The sequence below is a fragment of the Thrips palmi genome, unplaced genomic scaffold (genome assembly GCF_012932325.1).
Source record: "Thrips palmi isolate BJ-2018 unplaced genomic scaffold, TpBJ-2018v1 HiC_scaffold_10, whole genome shotgun sequence".
Taxonomy (NCBI): domain Eukaryota; kingdom Metazoa; phylum Arthropoda; class Insecta; order Thysanoptera; family Thripidae; genus Thrips; species Thrips palmi.
In genome coordinates this window covers 22551160-22574975 of record NW_023144621.1, presented here as the reverse complement: position 1 = coordinate 22574975, position 23816 = coordinate 22551160, and the positions used below count along the sequence as shown (strand labels likewise).

The following is a 23816-nucleotide window of genomic DNA, read 5'->3' as shown; positions in this document are numbered from 1 at the left end:
CAAGAAGAACAAGAGTAACAAGAACAACAACAAGGAGGGAGGCAGACGACTGAGGAGACCTGTCAACAAAAGTGTTCAACATGACACCACGTCAGCAAGGGGATGTCGACGAGCTTTTTGATGTCAAAAATGCCTTTTTTATCGGAAACTACACCCAATGCATTAAAGAAGTGGAAAACGTTACGAAGGTAGCCTTGTCACTCAGTAAATATGGAAGGTGTCTGTGTGTCGACAGGTTATGTCTCCAGACGTGAGCTAGTCCGGTGTTTGTTTCATTCTTTAATACATCGGTTTTCTTTGTTTCAGGTGAGCTCGGAAGAGTTACAAGTTGAAAGATTAGGATATTTGTACCGCTCTTACGTCGCTCAAAAAAAATACAGAGTTGTACTTGATGAGATTACGGAAAGCTCACCTGCCATGCCCATTCGAATTATGGCCGAATACTTTGGGGGAAATAGATCAAAGAAGTAAGTATTTTCATGTGACAGATAACTTAAGCAACTCCAAACAGATAACATAATCAATCCGAATTGAAAATGATTTCGAGGGATCAGAAGAAGGGTAAATGCTTGTTTTTCACACTTGTTTCTGGCAACAGTGCTTATCATTTGTTATAATTTTGTTTCAGGGATGAAGCTCTCTCTCAGATAGAGAAACTCTTCACAAGTTCCCTCCTGAAAGACAAGCATTTGTTGATAATTGCAGCTGCAACCATCTATGCTGAGGAAGGTAATTTTGAGGCAGCGCTGCGGGTGCTGAATCAAGGAGATCATATTGAATAGTGAGTTTTAAGATGTTAAATTTGTTTTGTTAATGCAGAAATTATGAGTCACAATCATTTATTGTATTGTTGGCTGGGGTTAGTGACGTAAAACATTGTTAACTGCTTCCTTCCCAGCAATGCTCTCAATCTACACATCTACTTGCAAATGGATCGCAAAGATCTTGCTCGGAAAGAACTTAAACTCATGCAAGATCGGGATGATGATGCAACTCTAACTCAACTTGCCCAAGCTTGGGTAAACATTGCCTTAGTAAGTTATTTTTTTGTTTTGTTTTTTAATTGTGCAGATCAGTGTGTTAGTTGTGCTAAGCAAATGTTTTTGGGTTCTTAGGGAGGAGAGAAGATGTTGCAAGATGCTTACTATATTTTCCAAGAGATGGTTGAGAAGCATGGTCCTACCTCCTTACTATTGAACGGTCAAGCTGTGTGTTTCATGGGACAGGGGAAGTACCAGGAGGCTCAAACTGTTCTGCAAGACGCATTGGACAAAGACAGCAATGCTCCAGATACCCTCATTAACATGACTGCTCTGTCTCACTACCTTGGAAAGCCTACTGAAGTGAGTGCATTTTGACAAATGTGAACAGAGTAGTTGAATATTCTTTCATAAATTGACAAATGCCTTTACCCTCTCATTTTCTAGGTTGCCAGTAGGTACCTCAGCCAATTGCAAGATTCCCATGCAGACCATGATTTTGTGAAGGAGTACAATCAGAAGAAGTCAGAATTCCAGAGATTGTGTAAACAGTACTGTGCGAGTGCATAAGGCATAGTGAAGCCATTTAAAATTGTATTGTTATGGCATGGGTATAAATGTTTCTAATTTTCTTTTCTAGTGAAATAAAAAAGTTTATTACATGATAAGATCACAGAAAATCATCCTGTGTGGATTGTTATGTCCCTAATCTTGAATACATATTACAGCTCTTACTTATTTTTCTTTTTTTTTTAAACTAGGAAGGATTGCTGTTAACTTGCTAATAACAAATTTAAAATGAGTGTGATGTAATTCACACAAGTGCTAGTTTCACAATTCATTGGTATACCTGCATTTCACAGGTAATGTTAAAAATGTAGCTCAATTAGAACATAAATAATTTAAATAACATATATAACATAAAGATAAACGCCAAGAAGAAAGCTAAATTTCTTAAGATTACTTGAGTTACACCCTTAACACTTCTTACCAAAGTGTTGTTTAACTCAAAAACAGTACGGCTTTCTTCCAAGATTGACTTTTTTTTCTCTTCGCTAAATTGGGCTACAACACTATTTAAAGCTGCCACCAAGTCCTTTTTCATTTGGTAAATGCTCCGTCCCCCAAAGTCCGACACAGCATCGCCCCCTGGAAATTGAGTTTGTTTTGATTATGAATTCATAAGACAGTCCACGTTTTGGCTAGAGCTTCTATATCAAGTTCTTGATTATACTAACCTGATCTCGTCTTCTTGTTCCCAGCAAGTACAGGAAAGCGGTTCAGAAGTTGTCGTTTTTTCCTAAGAATTTGACCTCCAGACAAGAGCCCCATGTATAAATGATAGACATAGGCAATTAGAAGATCAGGATCGTTTTCTTCAAGTTCCATGAGATGATGAAGATAGCTTGCCACACTTGCTCTTGGAGTGTATGATGAGGCCCAATCCTCCCCTAAATAATACTTCAAATCAGCTTCAAATGCTTGAGTTCGCTCCATTCCTTCAATCCTGAGCTCTCCCAACGGTTTGTCTCTCAGTCTGTCCATGGCTTCCTCAAGGTATCTGAATATCTCATAAAACACCAACAGTCCATCCGCCCAAACCGAATTATCTGATAAAGCTGGGGGGGGGGGGGAATGGATGATATTAGTTTCATGTAAACTTGAACCAACTCCCGATAACTTTTTTATTTCATTCAATCGACTAACACATACCTAATGCCAGTTTCCCGTTGACCAGCGCGTCACTCACGGCATGAATGTCGCGCGTCGCCTTACGCATTTCCCGATTGAACGGCGCATCCGCGGACCCCTTCGGTGACCACACTGAAATTGAAATTGACACGCAAGTGTTAACCATTAGATGGATCAGTTGCATCACATCCATTCATAACCCCATAAGGACCTCAGTTATGTCCCACAGGTGCAGTTGTTTTTAAGGCAAAGGGAAATGTCAATACCCTCATCAGACGTGTCATCAGGCATGATTAACCGCCCGGAAATTTAGAGGTGCAAACGAGGTTCGAAATGGGAAACACTGCGGCCTCTTTGGTGCGAGAGCAGCCGACCGCGGCTCAAGCTCAAGCAGGCGAGTCAAGTACGCAGTCCGTGGCCTGGATAGATAAGCAAGAAGCCACCGACTCCAAATCGACCGGCCAATGCCACACGATTACGTACCCATGATTAATATGGTTTCCCGTGCGGTTGAAGGAACGGCGTCTCGTTCTGGTAGAGATTGTGCCCTAATCAATGTCAACAACCCGCAAGAGGGTTCGTGGTTGACTGTTTGATGTTTGGGTTTTGAAGCTTTCTGCTAGGTCATGCGCAAACAGCATTTCTCATATTTTTCATGTTGACCACGTCTGCGCAGCGGTATGAACTGTCACATTCGAGGTTACTCTGCTCATATCACGACACCATTCATGCCTCCCTCAATCCTTTTTCTAGAGTAGCAGTTCCCTCAACTTCTAAACGTACTTCAGTCGGCGAGCTTCACATTTCACCCCTTCCCGGCACGTGACTTCCACATCTGACGTTGCCTACACTGGAGAGGGAAGCTGTGCGCCGAAGAAGGCGCCAAGCATTCAACAGCAGCGCGACTGTGGCGAGTGCAAACTGGCGGCCGAACCGGATTAGTTTCAGTTGAAAAGAGCAAGTCTCCGCGAAAATTTTCGACAAGCGAAGAAGCTACTTTCACTTATCTTAGCCTTAAACGCAATTCTATTTCTGGGAGGATTCGATCGTGGGATGGGCGGGAAGGGTTGAGCCGCGGAGCGGGTTCCAGAGAGTGCTTCGTGGAGGCTAGAACCGCTGGGCTGGAGGGTGACCGGACCGAAAGCCCCATCAGAGTGAAGTGTCGAGGCAGGCCGCCGGACAGGGCGATTTGGTATCAGCGCTGGCGGTCCGCTCTGTGCTCGCAGCCATCCATCCAGCCCCCGTTACTGTCGCATTTTATTGCTCCCAAACTGACCCTCTGCACGACACCAGGCCGAGGCCGCCCGGCCGCCCTTCGACCAAGGGGCCAAAGCCCGCGACGTGGCAGGGTGGGACGCACTCCAACCCGGCTCCAACCAGGCACCAGAGGCATGCCAGAGGCGCGATCGCCCATCTCCCTCTCTCCCTCCCTCTCTCCCTCTCTCTCTCTCCCTCTCTCCCTTTCTCTCTCTCTCTCTCTCTCTCTCTCTCTCTCTCTCTCTCTCTCTCCCTCCCTCTCTCTCTCTCTCTCTCTCTCTCTCTCTCTCTCTCTCTCTCTCTCTCTCTCTCTCTCTCTCTCTCTCTCTCTCTCTCTCCTTTCTCTCTCTCACACATACTCCCTCCTTCTCCTCTCGTCCGTCCCTCCCTTCCCCCTTCCCCTCTTCCTCCTCCCACCCCCTTCCAGAACGATCAATACGACGGATGCTGCAGTGGGTCCGCGGCCCACCCCCCGCGGATGTAAAGTCGCTTCGGCTAAGCTGAGGGGGCGGGCGGGAGCGGGCGGTGACTAGTAGTCCAGGTTACGCGTGGCGAAGGAAAAGGCGCGCCAAGTCAAACACGGCGGGGAGTCCGACAGCGTTCGACAGGGTGCAGACCGTCTGACGGCCTGATGGCCTGACGGCGAGCGCCAGAAGGGTCGTCGACTCGGTCGTCGAGGCCGAGGCGACGCCAATGCGACATCATGGCGATCTTGCAGTCTCTGGTTGGTCATCCGATTTCGGCTGCGGGAAGTCCCTACAGCACCCCCCCCCCCCCCCAACCCGGAGAAGCAGGGATGGAAACAGCCACGTCTCTCGAGTCACATTGCTGTGCAGAGCCCCCTCGCCCCGATTACAGTAACGGCAAAGTGCAACGCCGAGCATGGCCCTTACCGGCCTCCACGGCGGCGCGCCGGAACTACTTCTCGCAGGCGGCCAAGCCGAGGGGGATGAGGGGGGATGCGGGCACGGCGCACGCTACTCCGAACCGACCATGCTGCTGCGGCGCCAAGGGTGGCGGGGCGGGGCGCGGCGGGGCGTGGCGGGGCGCGGCGGGGCGCTGCGGTGGGAGACGAGAGGGTTGCCCTCGACTGGCCTCGGCTCTGCTCGCGTTGCGTCGAGTCGGGTCGCGTTGGCGTCGCGTTGCGTCGCGCCGCGTTGTTGGGCCCCACGACACGGAGCGCTGCGGAGCGGAGAGGCGAGCCTGGCGAGCCTTGGCGGCAGCCCAGCAGCTCGGCTCGGCTCGGCTCTGCTCGACGCGACTCGGAAAGGGCGCCTCTCCCTGACTAGCGGCTAGGCCTGCTCGGCCTGCTCGGCCTGTCTGGCTCTGTCCGCGGCCGTGGCCAAGGCCGTGGCGGAGCGGAGCTGTCGTCCGCGACTCGCGACACGGGACTGACAGACTGCCGTGCTGCGACCTTGCCGTTGCTGGAGGAGCCCCTGCCTGTCCTGGCCCCGAGCGGCCCCAGCGGCCCGAGCGCCCCGAGGATGAGGAGGCCCTTGGGGATGCCCTCCCCGACGTCCCCAAGCTGACCGCCTTGGCCGCCTGCACAGGAAGATGACCTCACGCGTTCGGGCCCACCATGTCCGGCCGTCATGACAAGTGCATCCTGCTCACCCTCATCGCCGTGCTCCACTGCCTGGCCATACGTGAGTAGCCCTCGGTACGCCCCCCTCCGGCCCTCCGATCCTGCGACCCCCCGAACCCTCTGGCCCTACAGTGTCCCCCTCGGGGTTCCACGTCTGCGGCACGACCCCCCGGCACGGAGGTCCCTTGGGCACCGTTCCAAGCCCGGCACGGCCGTCGGGGTGCATCCAGCAGGGCTGCAGGGGCCCCGGTACCGGCTCGAACGTGATCCGAAACGGGTCTTCCTAACCTCACTCTGGCACGGGGTGGTGCAGAGCTACCCCTGTCCTCCCCTCTCTGCTGCTGATGGCCCCGCCGCCCCGCCGCCCCGCCGCCCCGCCGCCCCCACCCCGCGCGACCCATCCTATCCCTCGGCCGAGCCACGGCACGCTGTGCACCTTCGGCACATGGGCCAGCACTTTCACTCGCCGTCCAAATTTGGCCTTCCTGGTCGGGCCGCTCGCCGCTCGGGCCTCCGGAGCGGTCGTGCCATCGTGACGTCGTTCGTGACGTCGTTCGTGGGGCCGGCTCCGGGCCCCATAGCGTGACACCTGGCACGCCACAACTCGCGGGCACCGCCGGGCACCGCACACGAGAGGCATTCCGACGAATGAAAATAGGAGCCGCGAGCCGTGACATTCCGCGCGCAGTTCACCCATCCCCGCCACTCGGGCAGTCACTCCGTCTATTCACACGCCCCCGTCACTCCACCCCGCCACTCGTCTTTTCACCCATCCCCGCCACTCGGGCAGTCACTCCGTCTATTCACACGCCCCCGTCACTCCACCCCGCCACTCGTCTTTTCACCCATCCCCGCCACTCGGGCAGTCACTCCGTCTATTCACACGCCCCCGTCACTCCACTCCGTCACTCGCCTTGTCACCCCACCCCCGCTGCTACCGGATTGGCGATTACGCCACTGATTACAACGGGATGCGTGCCAAGATAAGGAGGGCTCAGGTAGGGCGGAGGGGGGGGGGGGTAGCAGGCTGTAACTACACTAATTTCGCCATTCATGCTCCACCTGGGCGCAGGCGAGGCGCAGGCGCCGGCGAGGCGCAGGCGCCCCACCGCGTACACGCTCGTTCCCTACGCGACAGCCTAATCTCTATTTCACGCCGAGTCCGAACAAGAACGGAGCGACCCGTGGAAGTAACAAGTTCCGTGTATTAGTGTGAGCTGTGCCCGGGCATGCCCGTCACAAAGTCGGGGAAGTGATTCGGGGATAACGGCCCGCGCCGAGCCAGTGTTTACTTCCCACTGCGGATCCAGCGCCGCGGCATGCGGAAAGGGGGGGGGGGAGGAGGTCAGGCCGTTTGGACTGCCGAATCCCCGACTAGCCAGCCAGGTGATGCTCTCCTCCCTTGTGTCGCAGCGCCCGTGGTGTGCATCCAGCAGAAGGAGCACCGCACGGCGGCCGCGGCCGAGCGTGCCAACGACCTGCGCTGCTTCGTGTGCGAGAGCATGGACCCGCTGTACGGCCACAGCTGCGTCCACGCGCCGGCCACGCTCAAGCAGTTCGAGAAGCGCTGCAGGGACGACGCCAGGATATGCATGGTGAGCAGTCTTGCCTTCGGCCGAGGAGCAGCGGCGCGGAGCGGAGAAACTCCGATAAGCCATTTTCCCCATTTCACGCGTGTATTGATTTTGTGTCTACCCGCCCGCCAGAGACCATAACGGCCTGCCGCCCTGTCGTGTTTTAATACTGATCTTAACAGGTGTCCTTTCATTTTCCAGTCACGTAGAAGTATCGTGCGGTCTATTCTGTAAAAGAGCAGTAAGTTTTAATAACTTGCTGCGCGCTGTAACTCCAGCCACTTCGGTATCACCTTTCTGTATGCCGTGTAGTGGAGGCATGGCAGTGCCGGGCCTGTAACGGCATGCGATCAATTATGGTCCAGCCCGGGCCAGAAACGGCTCTCGGTCAATTGTGGTCCAGCCTCTCGTGTCAAGTCAAGTCTCAAGTCATGCTCAAGTCAAGGTGCCGCCGAGTCAAGTCGAGCGCCCGCCAACCGGCGGGTAGGCCAGCCCGCAAGGCAGGCGTGCCGACCGGGTTGCCTACCCGCAGATCGTTGGGCGCTTCAGCGGCAGTCGGAGAGTCGGGCAGGGGCAGCCGGGGCAGGGTGGGCAGGGTTTCGCGAAGCCTGTAGTGGGGCAACATTAAGTCTTAGGGAAGTGCCAAATTGATCCGCGCGCGGCTAGCTTTCGACTAGAGGATGACGTCCAACTCCCTGTCGATCGTTTACTGCTCGTACTTCTGTCCTTGCGACCTGCGTGTGCCCTTCCTTTAAAATGTCAGGATGAGTGCATGAGTGTCTGTGTGCGGTGTGGAGCAGCTGACCCCAAGGTCCATATCGCCTGTTTGTCCTGGTGCCGCAGACGAAGCGTTTCTCGTACACCACCTCGACGGAGAACACGACGTCGGAGCCTCGCCTCTTCTCCCTGGAGCGCAACTGCACCTCCAAGTGCGAGCCGGGGTGCATCATCATCGGCGAGAGAACCAAGCTGTACGCGTGCACCGAGTGCTGCGAGACCAACCAGTGCAACACGGGCAACGGGGCGCGGGCCAGACGGGCCTCGTGGACGCGCCTGCTGCCCTACGTCTACCTGGTCGTGATGCCAGTGCTGCTGGCGCACTGACGGCCGTGCCCCCCTCCCGCCCTCGCGACGCGCTCGCGACGCGCCTACGGGCCCTGCGGGCCTGGCTGTGGGCCCTGTGGGCCCTGTGGGCCTTGGCCTTGCCGGCCCTGTGGACGCTGGGGCCACGCCGGCCGCGCCACAGTGGGCGTGTGTGCGCGGCGTGCGCGGACCGCGCGGGCGGGCTGTGGGGGAGTGACAGTGACAACAATCCTCGCACATCTTCCCCGAAAATTGCAATGTGTCTCTCCTATAAATTGGTTTGTTGGATGAAACTCATTTCTCTCCAATTTCTTGTGTTTTAAAATTTTGAATTTTACAAAACTGTTGAGGCATGTGTCCTCATTAACTTGAGACCAAAATTTGAACAAAGCAGGTAGTGCTCACAAGTGTTTCCCCCCTGTAATCGTTAAGGAGTTGAGTGAGTCGGAGTCAATTCAGTGTGAACGCATTGTGGCTGTTTCTGTTCATGCCCTTTGTTTCGTAAAATAGGTATACGTTTCCTGAGAATTGCTGATAAGAATTTTTAACCCCATAAAATTTTCTCTTTCTCTCTATATCTCTTTTCTCTTTCGTTATTGTAGATAGTCACTAAACAAACCAATGCAAGTGTGTTGGCACACCCCAACCCAAGGTGCTGGAGGAAGGAGGGAGTGCTGAGAGTCTCTCTCCTTCCTCTGAATTTGGGCATTGTTGCTGCTGTGAGGCATCTGAGTCGTCGTGGTGTGACACCGTATGACAAAATGACTTAGTTCAGCAGTAAGTTTTGTGAGGGAAGGGGGAGCCTGGCTCGGGACCAAGGCTTCTTAAGTCACGGGTGTGCCCGGCAATATCGCAGCGGCCGCTCAACCTTAGAGCTTAAGTAAATACAAGTGATGGAGTTTGTTCTCTCTCCAATGGTAGTAAAGTCATTCACATTTCGTCATGTATTTTTGTCGTAATCTCATTTTTGCTTCTTTCCTGTCGGTAGGAATTTCACCTCTTTCCTATGGATATCATAAAGAAAAAGCAGAGAGCAACTTTTCTGAGGACGATTCTACATTTTATTCCATATTTCTGAGACTAGCACATTTAAATGTTGTTTTGATGTATGGCATGCATGTTGGTGAAACATGATGAATACTTTGTAAATTTTACGTGTAAATACAAACAAAATAATGTACACATTTTCTTTTAGGAAGATTGTACTTCTGCTTTTTTTGTCCCTTATGTAAATTTACTTATCAAATGATGTTTTTTTATCCTTCGAAATGAAGCCAGCAGCCATGAAGCGCTACACGTTGATGTGGTGCCGAGCTTGTTACAATGTAAAACTGAAATTGGGAAAAATCAGAAAGAAAACTTTTTAAAAAAGAACTTAAAAAAAAAACAACAACACTCAAACAAATGGTACAATTTGCATTCAAGCTCATGTAAAAGTTAATAATTTTGCCCTCCACATCAGAAAATAAAGAAAGGATAATGCTTTTTGATTGAGGTGCTGCTTGTGATTGCCTTCCATCCAAAAGCGATGATAGCTTACTTTTAAACTATTTTGTAGTACTGGACATTGTTGAGGACTTCCTCTGAGCTCACTTGAAATTTATCAATGTTGTGCTGGTGTAAATAATATATTGGATTGGTATAACACCACATCTTGTAGTATCTATTGTTAAGCAAAATTCACAGGGCCATCTCAATGTCATCCATGATTTGGTACCAATGGAATGCCAAGTCTTCCTTACTATGCTGAGAGCACAAGCCCCGTCCAGTCAGTTTCATCTAGTATTTTGGTCTTGAAAGAAAAGATAACTCATTTGTTTCATGATCTGTTAGAGATTTATCTTCAAGGCAAATATATTGAACAGAAACGAGAAAGTTCCCACAGCTTTTCAAGCTTTTCATGCACTTTATATTTTTGTGCTCATAGTGCATCCCAAGAAACCTGAAGGCCAAATTTCACTTATGCCTCAGCCTTTATTTGAGAAAAACAGCAGCAGAATTAAAAGATCAGATTTTCATATCAATTGCTGTTTTTTTTTCTTGTCTTTTTCAAGCAGAATAATTATGTGTTGTACTGTTTTTCTTTCAGAGAAAAATTAAGGATTTTACAATCACATCAATGGGAAAACATTTGAAGGTTTTGATTGACAACTTCTTTCAGGGAACTGCTTGGGCAATTGTTTATGAATTGACAAATGTGAAGGCCTATTATTCTTTAGCTGGATCCTCAATAACAAACTTATCTCCAGAAGAACACATTGTAACAAAAGCCAGGGCTGCACAAAATGACATGAGGGACTGCAATAGGCCTGGGAAGACTGATATTATAAATAATGTGTGTTAACAAAATATTAACATTGCATGTGCCTTTAAAATTACTTTAAATAATATTTGTCATTTCGACGCCTCCTATTAGAACAATCCTAACTGTCAGTGCTGATCCAAGACGATCCTAACTGTCAGTGCTGATCCAAGACAATCTTAACTGTCAGCGCAGATTGTACGACATAAAAAGCTATTTCTTGTAAAATTCTGTGACGCCAACATGCTGCTTCAAATTTCTTGGCAATGGACTTGTTCGAAAGTATAAAACTTGCATATAAACGTGGAAGCTGTATTTCAGTGATATCATGATTCGCTGCTTTGGACTGAAGAGAGCTAATGAGCAGTTTTAGACTTCTCTGAAACCTCTGAGCAGTTAGGATTGTCTTGGATCAGCACTGACAGTTAGGATTGTCTTGGATCAGCACTGACAGTTAGGATTATTCTATTAGGAGGCGTTGATTTGGAGGCCTCTCATTTCTTTCATTTTCTTTGAACTTAAAATGACAGACGAGTACAGATAAATGCAGAATGTAAAAAGTTGTTCCTTGGTATGGCTTGAATGCAATTAGAATCACAGTTGAAACATAGTCTAAACTTTACAGTGATAATCATAAGCGCTTTTCGGATCCTTCAATGTTACGTTTTCTTTAAATAGTTCAAACTATAAAAATTAAACATTACACGTTTATACTGCCATCACAAGTATCAAGGAAATGGACGTCTTTTGTATTATTTAAAATCTTTCTTTAGGCGATTGAGTGAATCTGGTCTGTGCAAACACAAACAGGACCTTCCGTTACATATATTTTTAAGACAAGCTAGTGTTAAAGCACCTAAAGTAAGTCCAAATGTAGCCCTATCAAGAACAAGCCCTTGCTGCATGTTGCACTACAACTTGTAAAATTATTTCATTTTTTTGTATTAGATTACCACTAAGTGACAGAAGAAATCCAATGGACCATAGACAACTGATTTTTTTGCTAGCTAAATTTAAGATTAACTGAACATCTTGACAGTCTTTACTTGTTCCAAAGAAAGAGTTCTTGATAGGAATACCATTTTGAATATCACCTTAATGAAACTGTACCAACACAAGGTGATGAAAGTTCTTTCCTGCTCAGAGAAACACAAAGGTCAACAGAAAGGACCAACCTGTGATTTCGACACTTTAGGCATTTGCGATATTGTGAAGATGAAGTGTAATCTTAATTAAGAGAATTTTTCCTAATCATTTCATACAAATACAGTAGTACTATTTTGTATTTATCACAGATGAAAATGAAACACTGCACTTTATCTTAAAGATTTGAACTTTCCCATGTAATAAAGGTATGAAGTATCTCTTGCGACATTTAACGCATAGTTTTGAGCCAAAAAGAAATTTATTGTCAAAAGAAATTACACCAAAAAGAAACAGCAGAAGGAACATTGAGCAGCAGCACATTGTCTCAAAATTTAAAAAAAAAAGAACAAAACAAAGTAAATTTTTGGAAATGAAACTAAAAACAAAGTATGATTCAGAGGCCTAAGCCATTTTCTAAGAATTCAAACCAAGTCTTGTACATTTCTTTTCTTAACAATTCTTTAGCAATTGGGGCCATTTAGCATTTTTGTTAGACATTGGGGTCCTGCTTACAATGATCCACATTGATATTTCCATTTAAGGATGTAAATATTTCTTTGATTAAGGCTGTGGTCAAACTGTTAGGCAAACCTTTCATGTAATAAAGTATATATAATATATAAAAGGAAACTTTCACCACAATCACAATCAATAGCTTGCTGCATATAAAGCAAGGAATTGCCAAGTTGTAAACTATCTGTCTAATACTCCATTCTGTTTCCCAATAAAATGTTAAACATGACTTGGGATTTTTCATACTGTGGGAGAACTTTACACAAAACCCTACAGCGATCACAACACCTTGCAAACAGTTTCACTCAACAAGGAACGCCACGGCTAGGATGGAAAAGTAAAACTAAATAAACATTGTAATGTATGTGCATTTATTAACAATAATGAGTGTACAAGATTTCTTGTAGGTGAACATAATTTCAATTTATGTTCATGGTACAAGCTTGACTGTTTATCTCTGGAAGCTACCGTAATCCAGTGACTCCCAGGATATTCCACACACATCAACATATTCAAAATCCAGTAAAAAATGAGTTAAGAAAGACTCAAACAACGGTCATAAAATATAACACCTACATTGGTTCTAGTCAAGATGGGAACATAAAGTATCAGGTACTGATGTACTAGACACTCATTTGCCCATATTTATCAGAATTCAAGCCAATTCTAATTTTAGAGCATAGAACCACACACCAACTTATTCTAGAATGAATAAATTTATCACATTTCATAAACATACACCAATCACTCTGGCACTTAGTAAAATACTGGGTAGAACATATTAACTAATTCTGGCAGCACACTTTTGGAAACACATGGAATGCTGAATGGATTGGGACAAAAATTAAATTGATAGTGACTGTTTTTGTACGTAATACTGATTTACAGGTTAAAATAGGGTTAGACAATTATTCAATTCGTATAATAGGGTCTCTAAAACATGACATTTATTATAATTTTCATTATTTTCTTATTGTTCTTTTGAAGCCTAAATTCAAATAAGAAAATTGAGTCCCCAAACCAGCCAACTTCAAGTGACAACATTAAAATTCTGCAAAAGGCAGATTGATGAAAAAAGGCATTTCAAAATACCAGATTGGCTCCACAAAAATATCAAATATCACATACAAAAGACATCAAGGCTTGAATTCAAATAAATACAGTACATTTTGTAATTCATTCAAGTATCTTAACATAATCATGTGTACAATTACTTTACAGTTTTCTTTGTTACAGTATAATGAGTGTCCAAAGATGGCTCAAAAATAATTCTTTATTCTCTGCCCTAAAGAGTCCTCAGGTGAAGAGAGATAAAAATAATTTCTTTCTTCACTCACTGTCTGATCCAACAGCATTCTTTTTCCTCTTCTTAGGTTGTTTCTTAACTATTTCCTCCTCCTATTGAGTCAAAATGGAAAAGAGCATTAAGAAAAAAATTGGCAAAATACTTCAAATGCTATAGTAAACTGGATGGAATGGTCAAATACAAGAAACTTACCTCACTGCTCTCCTCACTGGTGATGGGCTCTTTGTAAGGTGGTCTGTTCCCTCGTGTATTGGTCTTTCCCCTACTTGAACTGTTGTTTGCAGTCTTCTTCCCAGTCTTTGTTGACTTGCTTTCCACTTCCTCAGTCTCCGCCAAAGCAAAAAGTTCGCTAAACACTTTACGCTGGGAATCAGTACATGAACTCTGCACTTGCTGAAGAGCCTTTTGTACGGAGTCTAATGCATATAATGGATATGAGCTCCCACTGTGCACACGCAAATGATCAAGATGTCCAAGCACTTGGTCAGGGCTAAGTTGAGGACCACTTGCTGCACCACCACCCCCGCCGCCGCGGGCACCACCTCGTTTCCGCTTGTTGGGAGATGTATTTGGCTGCCGATTGCTCAGGAGTCCAGCAACTAGTTCACCAACTTTCTCTTCATGATTGCGACACCAATGTTTTAAAAGAGACACAACAAACACATCCTTGGGAGGCTTTGCTTCTCGAGACATTACATGTCTCATAAGTTCGGCAGTTGGTCTGTGATGACAATAAATTTCACCAGTCACAAATTAAACACATAAGACATAGAAATTTAAAAAAATGTATGAAATTTAGAACTAGTGGCATAAGCAGCATTCAACTACCCACCTTTCCTCTTTCATCATCAACATGATAGAGGACAGTGCCTCTGGGTGAGCACAGAAGTCTAACTTGGACAAAATAGGTAACAGGATATCCAGAGTAATTTCATGAGCTGTTGCCAGCTGCCAAAGCCAACACTGTTCCATTGTTTCCCAAGACAAGGAAGCCATAAGAACAGAGGCAAACTGATCCGAACGAAACATTTCTAGTTCACCCTGTGAAAGAAAGTAATAAATGAGGTATAAGAATGGGCAACTTGTGGAAAAAATCTCAAGAATAAACAGAAACTCGAACCTGAAGAACAATGTAAATCAAGTCTTGGAGCTGTTGAGCATCAATGGCAGCCACCACTGTGTGTAAGATTTCCGGGTGTCCAACTACAACATCTGGAAACAACCCATAGACTTCTGGAACCAGCCAGCATAATGCATTCACATCTTCTTCTTGGCACAGCTATAAAATAGATTGAGTTTTGATTAGATCTACTGTTTCAAACTGCTCATTGCTCAGAAGACAAGAAGCATAATTTCAAAAACTTACCGACAGATCTAGTAACAAGCAAGCTTCTTCATTTTTTTTGCGTGCTGAGCACATGTCTTTATATAGGGCAGATTTCTTATCACTTGGTTTGCTATAATAATAAAATTGGTTAAGAACAAAGAAGTTGATAAAATCTAAGAGATGAGCATCAGGGTCAGTGACATACCATGTTTTCAGATAAAACAAGAGTAACCAGCCTATCCTTGGATATTTATGGTACATTTCTAAAAGCAATGAAAAGAGACGATGTCTTCTCTTATCATCTTTCTGACATAGTTGATAAAGGTGCTTAAAAAGCACAAATAAAGGTCTTGATATTCTCTCATCTACCATTCTGTACAAGAAAAAGACAAGATCAATTAAATTTTATGCTTCCGCTGAAACTGCAATTACATTAATTGAATACTTTTGAAGTCATACATACTCCTGATTGGGTTCTTTGGGAAAAATTCTTCCTTCAAGTTGGTCTTTAAAAGACACACACAAACAAGAAGCTAGAGCCGTGTTTATTTCGCAGTCCAATTCACCTTCACTGATTATGCACTGGACAAGTCTCTCCATTGCTTGACATCTGTAAGAGGATATAAAACATACAGTAAGTAATTGTCAAATATGCTTTCTATCCCTTCCAAAAAAGTCAATTTGCAGTTGAGTTCGACCTACTTGACATCATTATCAGACTGAGACCGGAGAGTTTCTGCAGCACTTCTTAACTCTCCCTCTAAAACAGGTTTAATATTGTTCTTTGTGGCCCCCTTCTTCCCTTTCTTAAGTTTCACTTTGGCTGAAAAGATTATAATCCACAGTTAATCTATGGTGGTTGTAGTACAAGAGAAATCAAATCATCTTGTTTAAATCAGAACCTTACCAAGAGGTATGTCTTCATCTTCGTCGTCATCTTGACTAAGTCTCCGAAGAGTTCGAACTAGACTGCCAGCAGTCTGCTCGCTTTCTTCTACTTCATGTTCTACATCATTCTCCTCCGCTTCTTCATCATCACTGAAAGTTGGTTCACCTTCATTGCTACCATGATGGTTGTTGTTGTTTCCAGGATGAGGACACTCAATCTCTCCGGACACAATTCCATCAAGTCTACCCCCGACTGAATCTGTGAGCAAGCCCAAGAGGAATTTAAGTATTACATGACACAGCATAAACTAAAAAAGAACAAGACAAAGTTAGGTTAACTGATATAAGGAGAACACAGACCTTTGATAGGTGGGGGTGGGAAGCAAAATTCTTTAAACGATGATTTTAAGTTATTTCTAAGTTCTACATCTAATCTTGCATTGTCGAAAAGATGGTATAGAGTGGGCAGTACCCTCTTTTCCAAAATGAGACGAAGTGATGCGTTGATTCCTTGTCTCACTTTCTCAGTCAAAGGTGGATAAAAGCCAGGGATTATCTGCAACAAAGAATATTGTAATTTTTAAATCAAGTTATACCAGATAGAACATACTAAAGAGGTGAAGTTATTGAAAACTTACTCTACAAAGAAAATCAAGAAGAGTGGCAGTTATTAAAGGATGAGGTCGTAAGGAGTTGTGCATCACCAATATTCCAGGCTCTGTAACAGAAAGACAGGAAAAAGGTGACATCAGACCAAAAGCTTATTTTCCTGGACCTTCTAATATACAAGACAGAATTTTACCTATATTCATTATATTGTCTCTCTCAGGATCAAAGAAGAGCCAGTCATATAAAAGAGCTAATTTGCCATTGCAGGAAATGGTTGTTGATGTACATGTTGTAAGAAGCCAACCAATTACTGCCCATCTTGGCATCACTTCTGAACACAAAATATCATTTGAAGGATGAATGACACAGACTATGAATCTTATCAAGTCACATCTTAGTGTTTGGGCTTCTGGTGTGTTCAAATACTGTGAGGATGTAATCATAGAATTAGTTATAACTTACATATGGACTTTGATTTGAAAACAAAAATATATCGAGAAAAATTTCAATATTATTGCTTTAACATAAATGTTTACCTGTCTTTGGAACCAATCCTGATACCTTTTATGGTGACCAAATTTAACACTCAATAATAGATAACTTATTTTGGTTTCCATATCTGGAGTGAGACGACAACGAAGCATTGTCTTCCCAGTTCTAGTGAGCATCAGCTGATGAATACCTATGGAATAATTTGGTATTAGTCAGCAACTTAATAAAAATAGTTGCATCTTGGTTAAATACACTGCACTCAACAATCAACTCATTTTCTGCATACCAGTAAATGTTTGACATAACGATCTAGGATTGTGTAACATGTCTCTCCAGAGCTGTTCAATCTGTGGTATTCTAGCTACATTTTGCAAGAGCCTAACCAAGTCACGCCCAATCATCATACACTCAGCAAAGCGCTCTCTGATAAGTGAGACAACAAAAGTAACCTCTCTTTGCTTGAGTGATGTAAGTGTTGGGTGGTTATGGTCTTCAAGGAGCCTCAGAAATGTGACGACAGCAGCACGAAGCTGGTCAGGATGTTTGTCCAGCCATACCCTGCAAGGAAGAAAGCCACTTTCAGTGCACTTTTGACACACAATACTATTCATTTATAACCTCAAGAAGAAGTTTACCTGTTGTTCTCAAAAGCAAGCAGTATTTGGTCAATGTGTGTAATATTCCTTGGAGATAAATCTCCGCCCGCACACAATCGGAGCATTGTAAAACACAAATTATCCACATTAGCCACTCCTGTCCTTATTAATTCGCCAAACAGCCATATTGATTGTGTTCTGACTATATCTTGAAGGCGAAGATAATATTCATGCATAACACGGATTAAATTGCCTATTACAGACCCTAGACCATCTCTCTGAATCAACATCAAGTCACGGAAGCTCTGCAACAGACGTAAGACATCAAATAGTACCAAAGTTGTCTACTAGGCCCACAATCATGGTTTCGTTTAAATAGAATATTCTTACTCTAGGGGCAAGATGTGGATCAATAAGAATGCTGACAAGCAGGCCAAGGGAAACTTGGTCATGGCTGTTGTTTGCAACAGCCTTATTGAGTACGTCGTGAGTTTCCTTGTCTGATAGTCCAGTAATGAGATTTTGAACATGTTTGTAAGCACGGTCACACTTCTGAAAGGAGTTGAATAACAGCATTATTAAAACAAAGTTTCAAAACCAAACCAGAAACAATTAATAGGCTGATTCACAGCTTTTTATTTAATGTGGTCACAATTGCTTAAGTATGCCATCAAGATTCAAAAAGTAGAAAAATGAAATAAATGTTTCAAACCATCATATACAATTATGGCTTTGAAATTGGTGTAATCAAACACCACTAATGCACAAAACAAAATAAATAGAAAGATTGAACAATATCGTAGAACTGCAAGACCCAAGTCGCAGCAAAATTATTTTTTGTTCATGAATGAAAACAGCATGCCAAACAAGGCATGAATAAAAAATATAACACAACCAAACTTTGTCAGACACCACCATAAAACACCAAGGCGCAAATAAAATAAATACACACTAAAATAAACTAAGAAATAAATTTCAAATCTCCCTCTAAGATACCAGCAGAGCCCCCTACCGAGTGAACAGGGAAACTTTACAGGCAATTTTGTAATGGCCGCCCACAAAATATCACCTACCACAAGTACAAACAAATAAATTACCTCGTCAAATTCATCCTTATTTTCCAATGCATTACATTTAAGAAGTCGGGGGATATAACCCTTATCCACCTCCATGCCGTTTAAAACAAATAACGCGCTCGAATTGGTCTAAAAGTGAAAAATAGTGTGGCCCAACATCCTGGGTGTTTGTCTTGCCCTCAAGAAATGCTTTCTGGCGAGCGCGGAGGAATACACTGCGCATGAAACGGGACGGGCGAGATCATGTGTCTGTGTGTGTGTGAAGAACGTAGTTCTGCGACATTTCACACAAACTTAAATTATTCTGATTGCACGCAAAGACACCTACTGCGGATGATTGTAATACGGATTTTGAAAGCCCCACTAAACTTATCAAATTGCTTACGGCCCATACTTAAATCAGTCGGTACCTCACTGAAATTTTCTTTGGCCGGTACCCCCTAAAAATAAATGAGCATGGCGACGAAAAAATTGTCTGCTGTTGTCACCCTGTAAAAAACCTCAAGTCGTCCAGACAAAAATTTTATCTATTTCTCATTAATTTTTAAATAAATGAAGCGATTGGGTTTTTTGAGCTTGGTGGTCTTCTGTCCCGAGGGGACAACGTGGGAGTGCCGTCGTCGACCTGTCGTCGACTTCGTCGATTTCGACGCGCCGAACCTCCCCTCCCCCTGCCCCTCTCCCACCGACACCGACGGGCCGTCGAGTCGACTCGACGACGACGACGAGGGCGACGGCGAACACTTCACCTCTCCACTTTGATCGGCGTGCTGTGGAGCCGTAAGTGTTGATTACTTGTGCTGTCTAGACATAACAGGTCAAGTCTTGTCAACGTATTGCGCAGGTGATGCCGGTGTTCTAACCTTTTGACATGTACATTCTGGTTTTACCGGATTAAATTTAGTTCATAATCGCCGGACTTGGAGGTTATTTTGTCCATTCAACTGCAGTATTAATGTGGAACAGATGTCAGATGTGTCCTGACAGTGTCTCTTACCCCCGTGTCTCGTTGGCGGTTGCCTGTGTCCTGCATAATTACGTGGTGGATTGTTTCATTCAGGTTTATGGGAAAATGTCTTCATTGATTTGTGCTTTCAGGTGTCACCATATTGAAGTCCACATAGCACGAAAATGGCTGACTTGAATGTGGGTGATTTAAAAATTGGTAAGTTGCATCAGTCCACAAAATTGAAACTATATCATTACTTTTAAAGAAAACATCAACGAAAACTGTTATGTTCTAGAACGATAAGCCATGTTCTTTACGAATGATTTTTTTCTGTGTTTTTAGGAGAAATTTACACTTCAGATAAAAATGGAAGTGATGAAAGTGGCAATGGTACGGAGGCAAAGCCCTATAAAACCATCATTCAAGCAATGAGACATGCTGGTAAAGAGCCTTTCCCAGTTATTTATGTTGATGGAAAGGAAGAGGGAGTGGTGAGTCTTTAGAGAATTCACACTGACACGTTGGCATACTGATCAGATTACTGTTTGTTTAGTCAGCTGTATCAAGGCCTCCCAGGGTCTGTCCGCTCTTGAGTCAATATGCATGATGTATACTGATGTATGCCCTTCTGAACTTAACAGTTTAAAATCAAAAGTACATAATTATACCCAATTGCCTTATTTTTATTTTTGTTCTCCAGAAATATGAAGCTGCTGCCAAATCTCAGCTAAAAAAGATAACAAAATTATGGGCTCGTGAGCAACACAAGAATGAAGCCAAATCCCAGAGGGAGGAGGAAGATGCTGAAAAGAGAAACAAGAACCTTGAAGATGCTAAGAAAATAAAAATTGAAGAAAACAAGAGCCTTCCTCCTGCTGAGCGTATCAAGATTTCCCACACTGCCAAATACAGAGACAGGAGGGTCAAGATTTTTGGCTGGGTTCATCGTCTGAGGCGTCAGGGTATGTTCTTATTTCACATTGAAGCAAGTCTTAATTGTGAAGTCCCACTTGTTTATTTGAAATTTGCTATTCTTCAGGCAAGGCTCTGATGTTTGTTACACTGAGAGATGGTACTGGTTTTCTCCAGTGTGTTATGAATGACCTTCTTTGTCAAACATATGAGGCCTTAGTTCTCTCCACTGAATCTTCTATCCAAGTTTTTGGAACTCTGAAGGCAGTTCCAGAGGGAAAGAATGTAAGTTACATGCTTTTATACCTATTCGCTTTGAAAAAAAAAAAAAACATATTGAAAATATTTTGTTCTAAAATTGGTAAATTTTTCCTTGAAATTATGAACTTTATTTTTCAGGCTCCTGGTGGTCATGAGTTGATTGTGGACTACTGGACTCTGATTGGTCTTTCTCCTGCTGGAGGGGCTGACAACCTTCTTAATGAAGATGCTCACCCTGATATCCAACTGGATAACAGGCACATGATGATTCGAGGAGAAAATGTGAGTTGAATTCCATCTGATTATTTATACTAATACTGCTAAGTATCAGCAAAAAAAAAAAAAAACGAAAACAACAAAACAAAAAACAACAACAAATGGCTAATAATGAATTTTTCTTTACAGACTTCCAAGGTTTTGAGAATGCGCTCAGTGGTATTGCAAGCTTTCAGAGACCACTATGCCAGCCGTGGTTACTGTGAAGTCACACCTCCTACCTTAGTCCAGACTCAGGTAGAGGGAGGTGGTACACTATTTAAGTTTGATTACTTTGGGTAATTGTTTTTGGTTTCCTGTTTAGCTCTTGTTGTTTCTTATTTTAACTGTTATTAATATTCCTCCTCTTTTCTTTCCTCCTTTCTAGTGAGGAAGCATTTTTGTCTCAGAGTTCTCAACTGTACTTGGAAACTTGCATCCCCACTTTAGGTGATGTCTTCAGCTTTGCTCAAAGTTACCGTGCTGAGCAGAGTAGAACCCGCAGACATTTAGCTGAGTATGTGTTTTCAGGAAGATGTCCTTGATTTGTTTAAATTATTTCTTAATTTTAAGTATTGATGACTATTTTACAATTTTCTGACAGATATACTCATGTGGAAGCAGAATGCCCTTTCATTACATTTGACGATCTCTTGGATCGCCTGGAAGATATGGTTTGTGACGTGGTTGACAGAGTCTTGGCCTCTCCTTATGGAGAAATTGTCAAGGAGTTGAACCCTAACTTCCAGAAACCTTCCAAGCCATTTTTACGTATGAACTACAGTGATGCTATCAAGTGGTTGAAGGAAAACAATGTTACCAAAGAAGATGGCACATTTTATGAATTTGGAGAGGTAAGAATTTTATGTGCTGTTGACCTTAATGTGGATCCTTTATTTGATGTATAATTTTCTTATCATCTTCAAATTTTATTTCCCACGCACAGGATATTCCAGAAATGCCTGAAAGAAAAATGACAGATGCAATTAACAAGCCGATCATGCTTTGCCGCTTCCCTGCTGAGATCAAATCATTTTACATGGCTAAGTGCCCAGAAGATAAAAGACTAACTGAATCGGTTAGTTTAGTTCCTCTACTCACTTAATTATTTATTATTGAACTCAGCTGCTTATTTATTAATTGTTATTATGCTATGTCAAATTAAACAAATTAAATTTTCTCTTTAGGTTGATGTTTTACTTCCTAATGTTGGTGAAATTGTTGGAGGATCCATGCGTTCTTGGGATTTGGAAGAGCTCCTTGATGGCTACAAGCGAGAAGGCATTGACCCCAAACCCTACTACTGGTACACAGACCAGGTAAATGAATTCTTTAAGTTTCTAGTGCTGATTGTCTTGTTAGAATATTTGTTTTCAATTTTTAATTTAAACTAATTTTTTAAACTTTTTCTTCTTAGAGGAAATATGGATCATGTCCTCATGGCGGATATGGTTTGGGACTGGAGCGTTTCCTGTGTTGGTTGCTCAACCGCTACCACATTAGAGAAGTTTGTTTGTACCCACGGTTTCTTGGTCGCTGCAGACCATAGATATTATCTTCTAATTTTTGTTTAACTTATATTCTGCATTTAAAGTGCTGAGCAGGCTGAAATGAATTTGAATAATGTAAATAATTGTTGCTGTTTGGGTGTTTTTATTCTTTTATAATCTCAATTTGCTTTTTTGAACATTGGCCAATCAGAGATAGGTGATAATAAAATCATGAAGCACACACTGTCTGACTTGTGAGTCCCCCGAGTTCCTTTCTTGTCACTGCGTACGTTGTTTGGAGAATATTGCCAAGTGGCGCGGCTTTGAGCGGTCGCTTGCGCGCGAAGTCGTGAAGTATCGCCGGAGTCGGAGTCATTGGTTCCGCGGCCGAGGTGGAGCGGCCCGTGCACCCTAGCATCGGCGAACGCCTTGGCCGCGCCGTCGGCACTTCCCCGCGGCGCTGGTAGGCAGCCCGTCACGCAGCAAGCTCCACTACCTCGAGGTGGGTGGGCTTGGGCCGTTGCGGCTCACAGCTCATGAGTTCACCCGCCGGCGTGGACCACACGAGACGAGACGGAACCCTTAGGTGCGGCACGACGGGCATGGCCACGCAGTCGGCCGGGATGGGACGCGGACGCGCGGACGCAGTGATAGCTGGCCACCACTACCACCACCACCGCGACCGCGCCAGCACCGCAGCACCGCCACCCGAGGACGGCGGCGGGTTCGGCTCCGAATGACCGCCGCGCCGGCGAATGAAGCAGTGGCAGTGTGCAGGCCGCCTGCTTCGCCTGCCCGAGCGTCCGAGCGAGCGCCACACAGTGGCTACACTGGCTCAGCAGCAGAGTCAATAGCGGTTAACCAGTTCGGAGGCGGGCGTACACATCTCGCGCTGCACACGTCCGTGCCAATCGCGACCTCCGAGCCGAGCTGCCCGCGCCCCGCGCCGCCCCAACGAGGCCCTCACCGTCCTGGACCTCGCCGAGGGGCACGCAGCCTTGCAGCACGCACCCCCGCGCGCCCGGCGGCGTGATCGGACCGATCGGACAGGTGGGTACTGTAGCACTGACGAGAGGGGCGAGTGAGTGAACGCACAAGTCTGCAGCGACCGATAGGGATTGGGGGAGGGGTAGGAGTGCTGCAGGTTCGGCCGTTTGGCCAGCCCCGCGACAAGTGTCCAGCCACGCCATGGCAACGCCACGGCAACGCCCCCGAGGGAAGTCGTCGAGCAAATAAAGCGCGGGTTCACAGTGGTTCACAGCACGGCCGACCCGGGCAGCGCCCTAAGAAATTGCAGACAACCCTGCTCAGGGAGCCGAAGATGCGCCTTCAACGATCGATGCGAAGACCAAATTTGGTTAGTCTGTCCCTGAATGAAACTGCGCTGTGGCCTGGCCGCGGCTGGGAAGGCCACTAGGCTGGGCTAGCGTGCTGGGACTTCCCTCAGCCGCTGCGGCGCTGCCGTGTCGTGCGTGGCCTACTTGGAGCCTCATAGTTTTATTTCGGGAAAACAGTCCTAATCA

At 45.1% G+C, this 23816-nt stretch overlaps 5 protein-coding genes across 8 annotated transcripts; 3 read left to right on the top strand and 2 right to left on the bottom strand.

The window, feature by feature from the left end:
- The first annotated feature begins 8 nt into the window (after positions 1 to 8).
- Positions 9 to 1663, top strand: LOC117649238 (coatomer subunit epsilon). The gene is made up of 6 exons (XM_034391811.1): positions 9 to 188; positions 307 to 467; positions 629 to 781; positions 899 to 1034; positions 1116 to 1343; positions 1428 to 1663. The coding sequence occupies exons 1-6, from the start codon at positions 81 to 83 to the stop codon at positions 1548 to 1550; spliced, it is 909 nt and encodes a 302-aa protein (XP_034247702.1). The 5' UTR covers positions 9 to 80; the 3' UTR covers positions 1551 to 1663.
- Positions 1607 to 3280, bottom strand: LOC117649247 (heme oxygenase). Of its 2 annotated transcripts, none has more exons than XM_034391835.1 (4): positions 3156 to 3280; positions 2694 to 2804; positions 2219 to 2599; positions 1607 to 2129 (listed from the first exon to the last, which is right to left on the bottom strand). In XM_034391835.1, exons 1-4 carry the CDS (start codon positions 3157 to 3159, stop codon positions 1867 to 1869), a joined length of 759 nt encoding a protein of 252 aa, XP_034247726.1. In that variant the 5' UTR covers positions 3160 to 3280; the 3' UTR covers positions 1607 to 1866. The 2 variants fall into 2 exon arrangements, with proteins under 2 accessions (XP_034247726.1, XP_034247716.1); XM_034391825.1 differs by lacking the exon at positions 3156 to 3280 and adding an exon at positions 2939 to 3097.
- Positions 3281 to 5102: 1822 nt separating this feature from the next.
- Positions 5103 to 8208, top strand: LOC117650742. Its single transcript, XM_034394341.1, has 3 exons — positions 5103 to 5575; positions 6928 to 7109; positions 7932 to 8208. The coding sequence occupies exons 1-3, from the start codon at positions 5509 to 5511 to the stop codon at positions 8190 to 8192; spliced, it is 510 nt and encodes a 169-aa protein (XP_034250232.1). The 5' UTR covers positions 5103 to 5508; the 3' UTR covers positions 8193 to 8208.
- Positions 8209 to 12484: 4276 nt separating this feature from the next.
- LOC117638951 (integrator complex subunit 3) lies at positions 12485 to 18848 on the bottom strand. The gene is made up of 17 exons (XM_034374193.1): positions 18448 to 18848; positions 17741 to 17902; positions 17390 to 17655; positions 17041 to 17312; positions 16799 to 16944; positions 16456 to 16687; positions 16292 to 16371; positions 16014 to 16209; positions 15673 to 15912; positions 15468 to 15588; positions 15229 to 15375; positions 14971 to 15138; positions 14805 to 14895; positions 14559 to 14717; positions 14271 to 14479; positions 13631 to 14159; positions 12485 to 13530 (listed from the first exon to the last, which is right to left on the bottom strand). Exons 1-17 carry the CDS (start codon positions 18520 to 18522, stop codon positions 13462 to 13464), a joined length of 3162 nt encoding a protein of 1053 aa, XP_034230084.1. The 5' UTR covers positions 18523 to 18848; the 3' UTR covers positions 12485 to 13461.
- Positions 18849 to 19057: 209 nt separating this feature from the next.
- On the top strand, positions 19058 to 22536 carry LOC117638952 (asparagine--tRNA ligase, cytoplasmic). 3 transcript variants are annotated; one of them, XM_034374194.1, is made up of 12 exons: positions 19058 to 19206; positions 19525 to 19591; positions 19718 to 19866; positions 20076 to 20337; positions 20415 to 20572; positions 20687 to 20830; positions 20954 to 21102; positions 21192 to 21320; positions 21408 to 21657; positions 21750 to 21881; positions 21991 to 22122; positions 22221 to 22536. In XM_034374194.1, exons 2-12 carry the CDS (start codon positions 19558 to 19560, stop codon positions 22350 to 22352), a joined length of 1671 nt encoding a protein of 556 aa, XP_034230085.1. In that variant the 5' UTR covers positions 19058 to 19206; positions 19525 to 19557; the 3' UTR covers positions 22353 to 22536. The 3 variants fall into 3 exon arrangements, with proteins under 3 accessions (XP_034230085.1, XP_034230086.1, XP_034230087.1); XM_034374195.1 differs by having other exon boundaries at positions 19183 to 19270; XM_034374196.1 differs by lacking the exon at positions 19058 to 19206 and adding an exon at positions 19225 to 19243.
- The last annotated feature ends 1280 nt before the right edge of the window (positions 22537 to 23816 follow it).

What these genes read in the sequence shown, in the direction of transcription:
- LOC117649238 (XM_034391811.1), top strand. Translation starts at nt 81, where the DNA reads ATGACACCACGTCAGCAAGGGGATGTCGACGAGCTTTTTGATGTCAAA. An exon ending in CAAGGAGATCATATTGAATA is followed by an intron (nt 782 to 898) that starts GTGAGTTTTAAG and finishes CTTCCTTCCCAG; the next exon opens with CAATGCTCTCAATCTACACA. An exon ending in CTTGGGTAAACATTGCCTTA is followed by an intron (nt 1,035 to 1,115) that starts GTAAGTTATTTT and finishes TTGGGTTCTTAG; the next exon opens with GGAGGAGAGAAGATGTTGCA.
- LOC117649247 (XM_034391825.1), bottom strand. Translation starts at nt 2,963, where the DNA reads ATGCCTGATGACACGTCTGATGAGG. An exon ending in TGATGACACGTCTGATGAGG is followed by an intron (nt 2,805 to 2,938) that starts GTATTGACATTT and finishes TTTCAATTTCAG; the next exon opens with TGTGGTCACCGAAGGGGTCC. An exon ending in CAACGGGAAACTGGCATTAG is followed by an intron (nt 2,600 to 2,693) that starts GTATGTGTTAGT and finishes CCCCCCCCCCAG; the next exon opens with CTTTATCAGATAATTCGGTT.
- LOC117650742 (XM_034394341.1), top strand. Translation starts at nt 5,509, where the DNA reads ATGTCCGGCCGTCATGACAAGTGCATCCTGCTCACCCTCATCGCCGTG. An exon ending in GCTCCACTGCCTGGCCATAC is followed by an intron (nt 5,576 to 6,927) that starts GTGAGTAGCCCT and finishes CTTGTGTCGCAG; the next exon opens with CGCCCGTGGTGTGCATCCAG. An exon ending in ACGACGCCAGGATATGCATG is followed by an intron (nt 7,110 to 7,931) that starts GTGAGCAGTCTT and finishes CTGGTGCCGCAG; the next exon opens with ACGAAGCGTTTCTCGTACAC.
- LOC117638951 (XM_034374193.1), bottom strand. Translation starts at nt 18,522, where the DNA reads ATGGAGGTGGATAAGGGTTATATCCCCCGACTTCTTAAATGTAATGCA. An exon ending in AGATGAAGACATACCTCTTG is followed by an intron (nt 15,589 to 15,672) that starts GTAAGGTTCTGA and finishes TAATCTTTTCAG; the next exon opens with CCAAAGTGAAACTTAAGAAA. An exon ending in TTGATGATGAAAGAGGAAAG is followed by an intron (nt 14,160 to 14,270) that starts GTGGGTAGTTGA and finishes TTGTCATCACAG; the next exon opens with ACCAACTGCCGAACTTATGA.
- LOC117638952 (XM_034374194.1), top strand. Translation starts at nt 19,558, where the DNA reads ATGGCTGACTTGAATGTGGGTGATTTAAAAATTG. An exon ending in ATAAAAGACTAACTGAATCG is followed by an intron (nt 21,882 to 21,990) that starts GTTAGTTTAGTT and finishes TTTTCTCTTTAG; the next exon opens with GTTGATGTTTTACTTCCTAA. An exon ending in ACTACTGGTACACAGACCAG is followed by an intron (nt 22,123 to 22,220) that starts GTAAATGAATTC and finishes TTTTCTTCTTAG; the next exon opens with AGGAAATATGGATCATGTCC.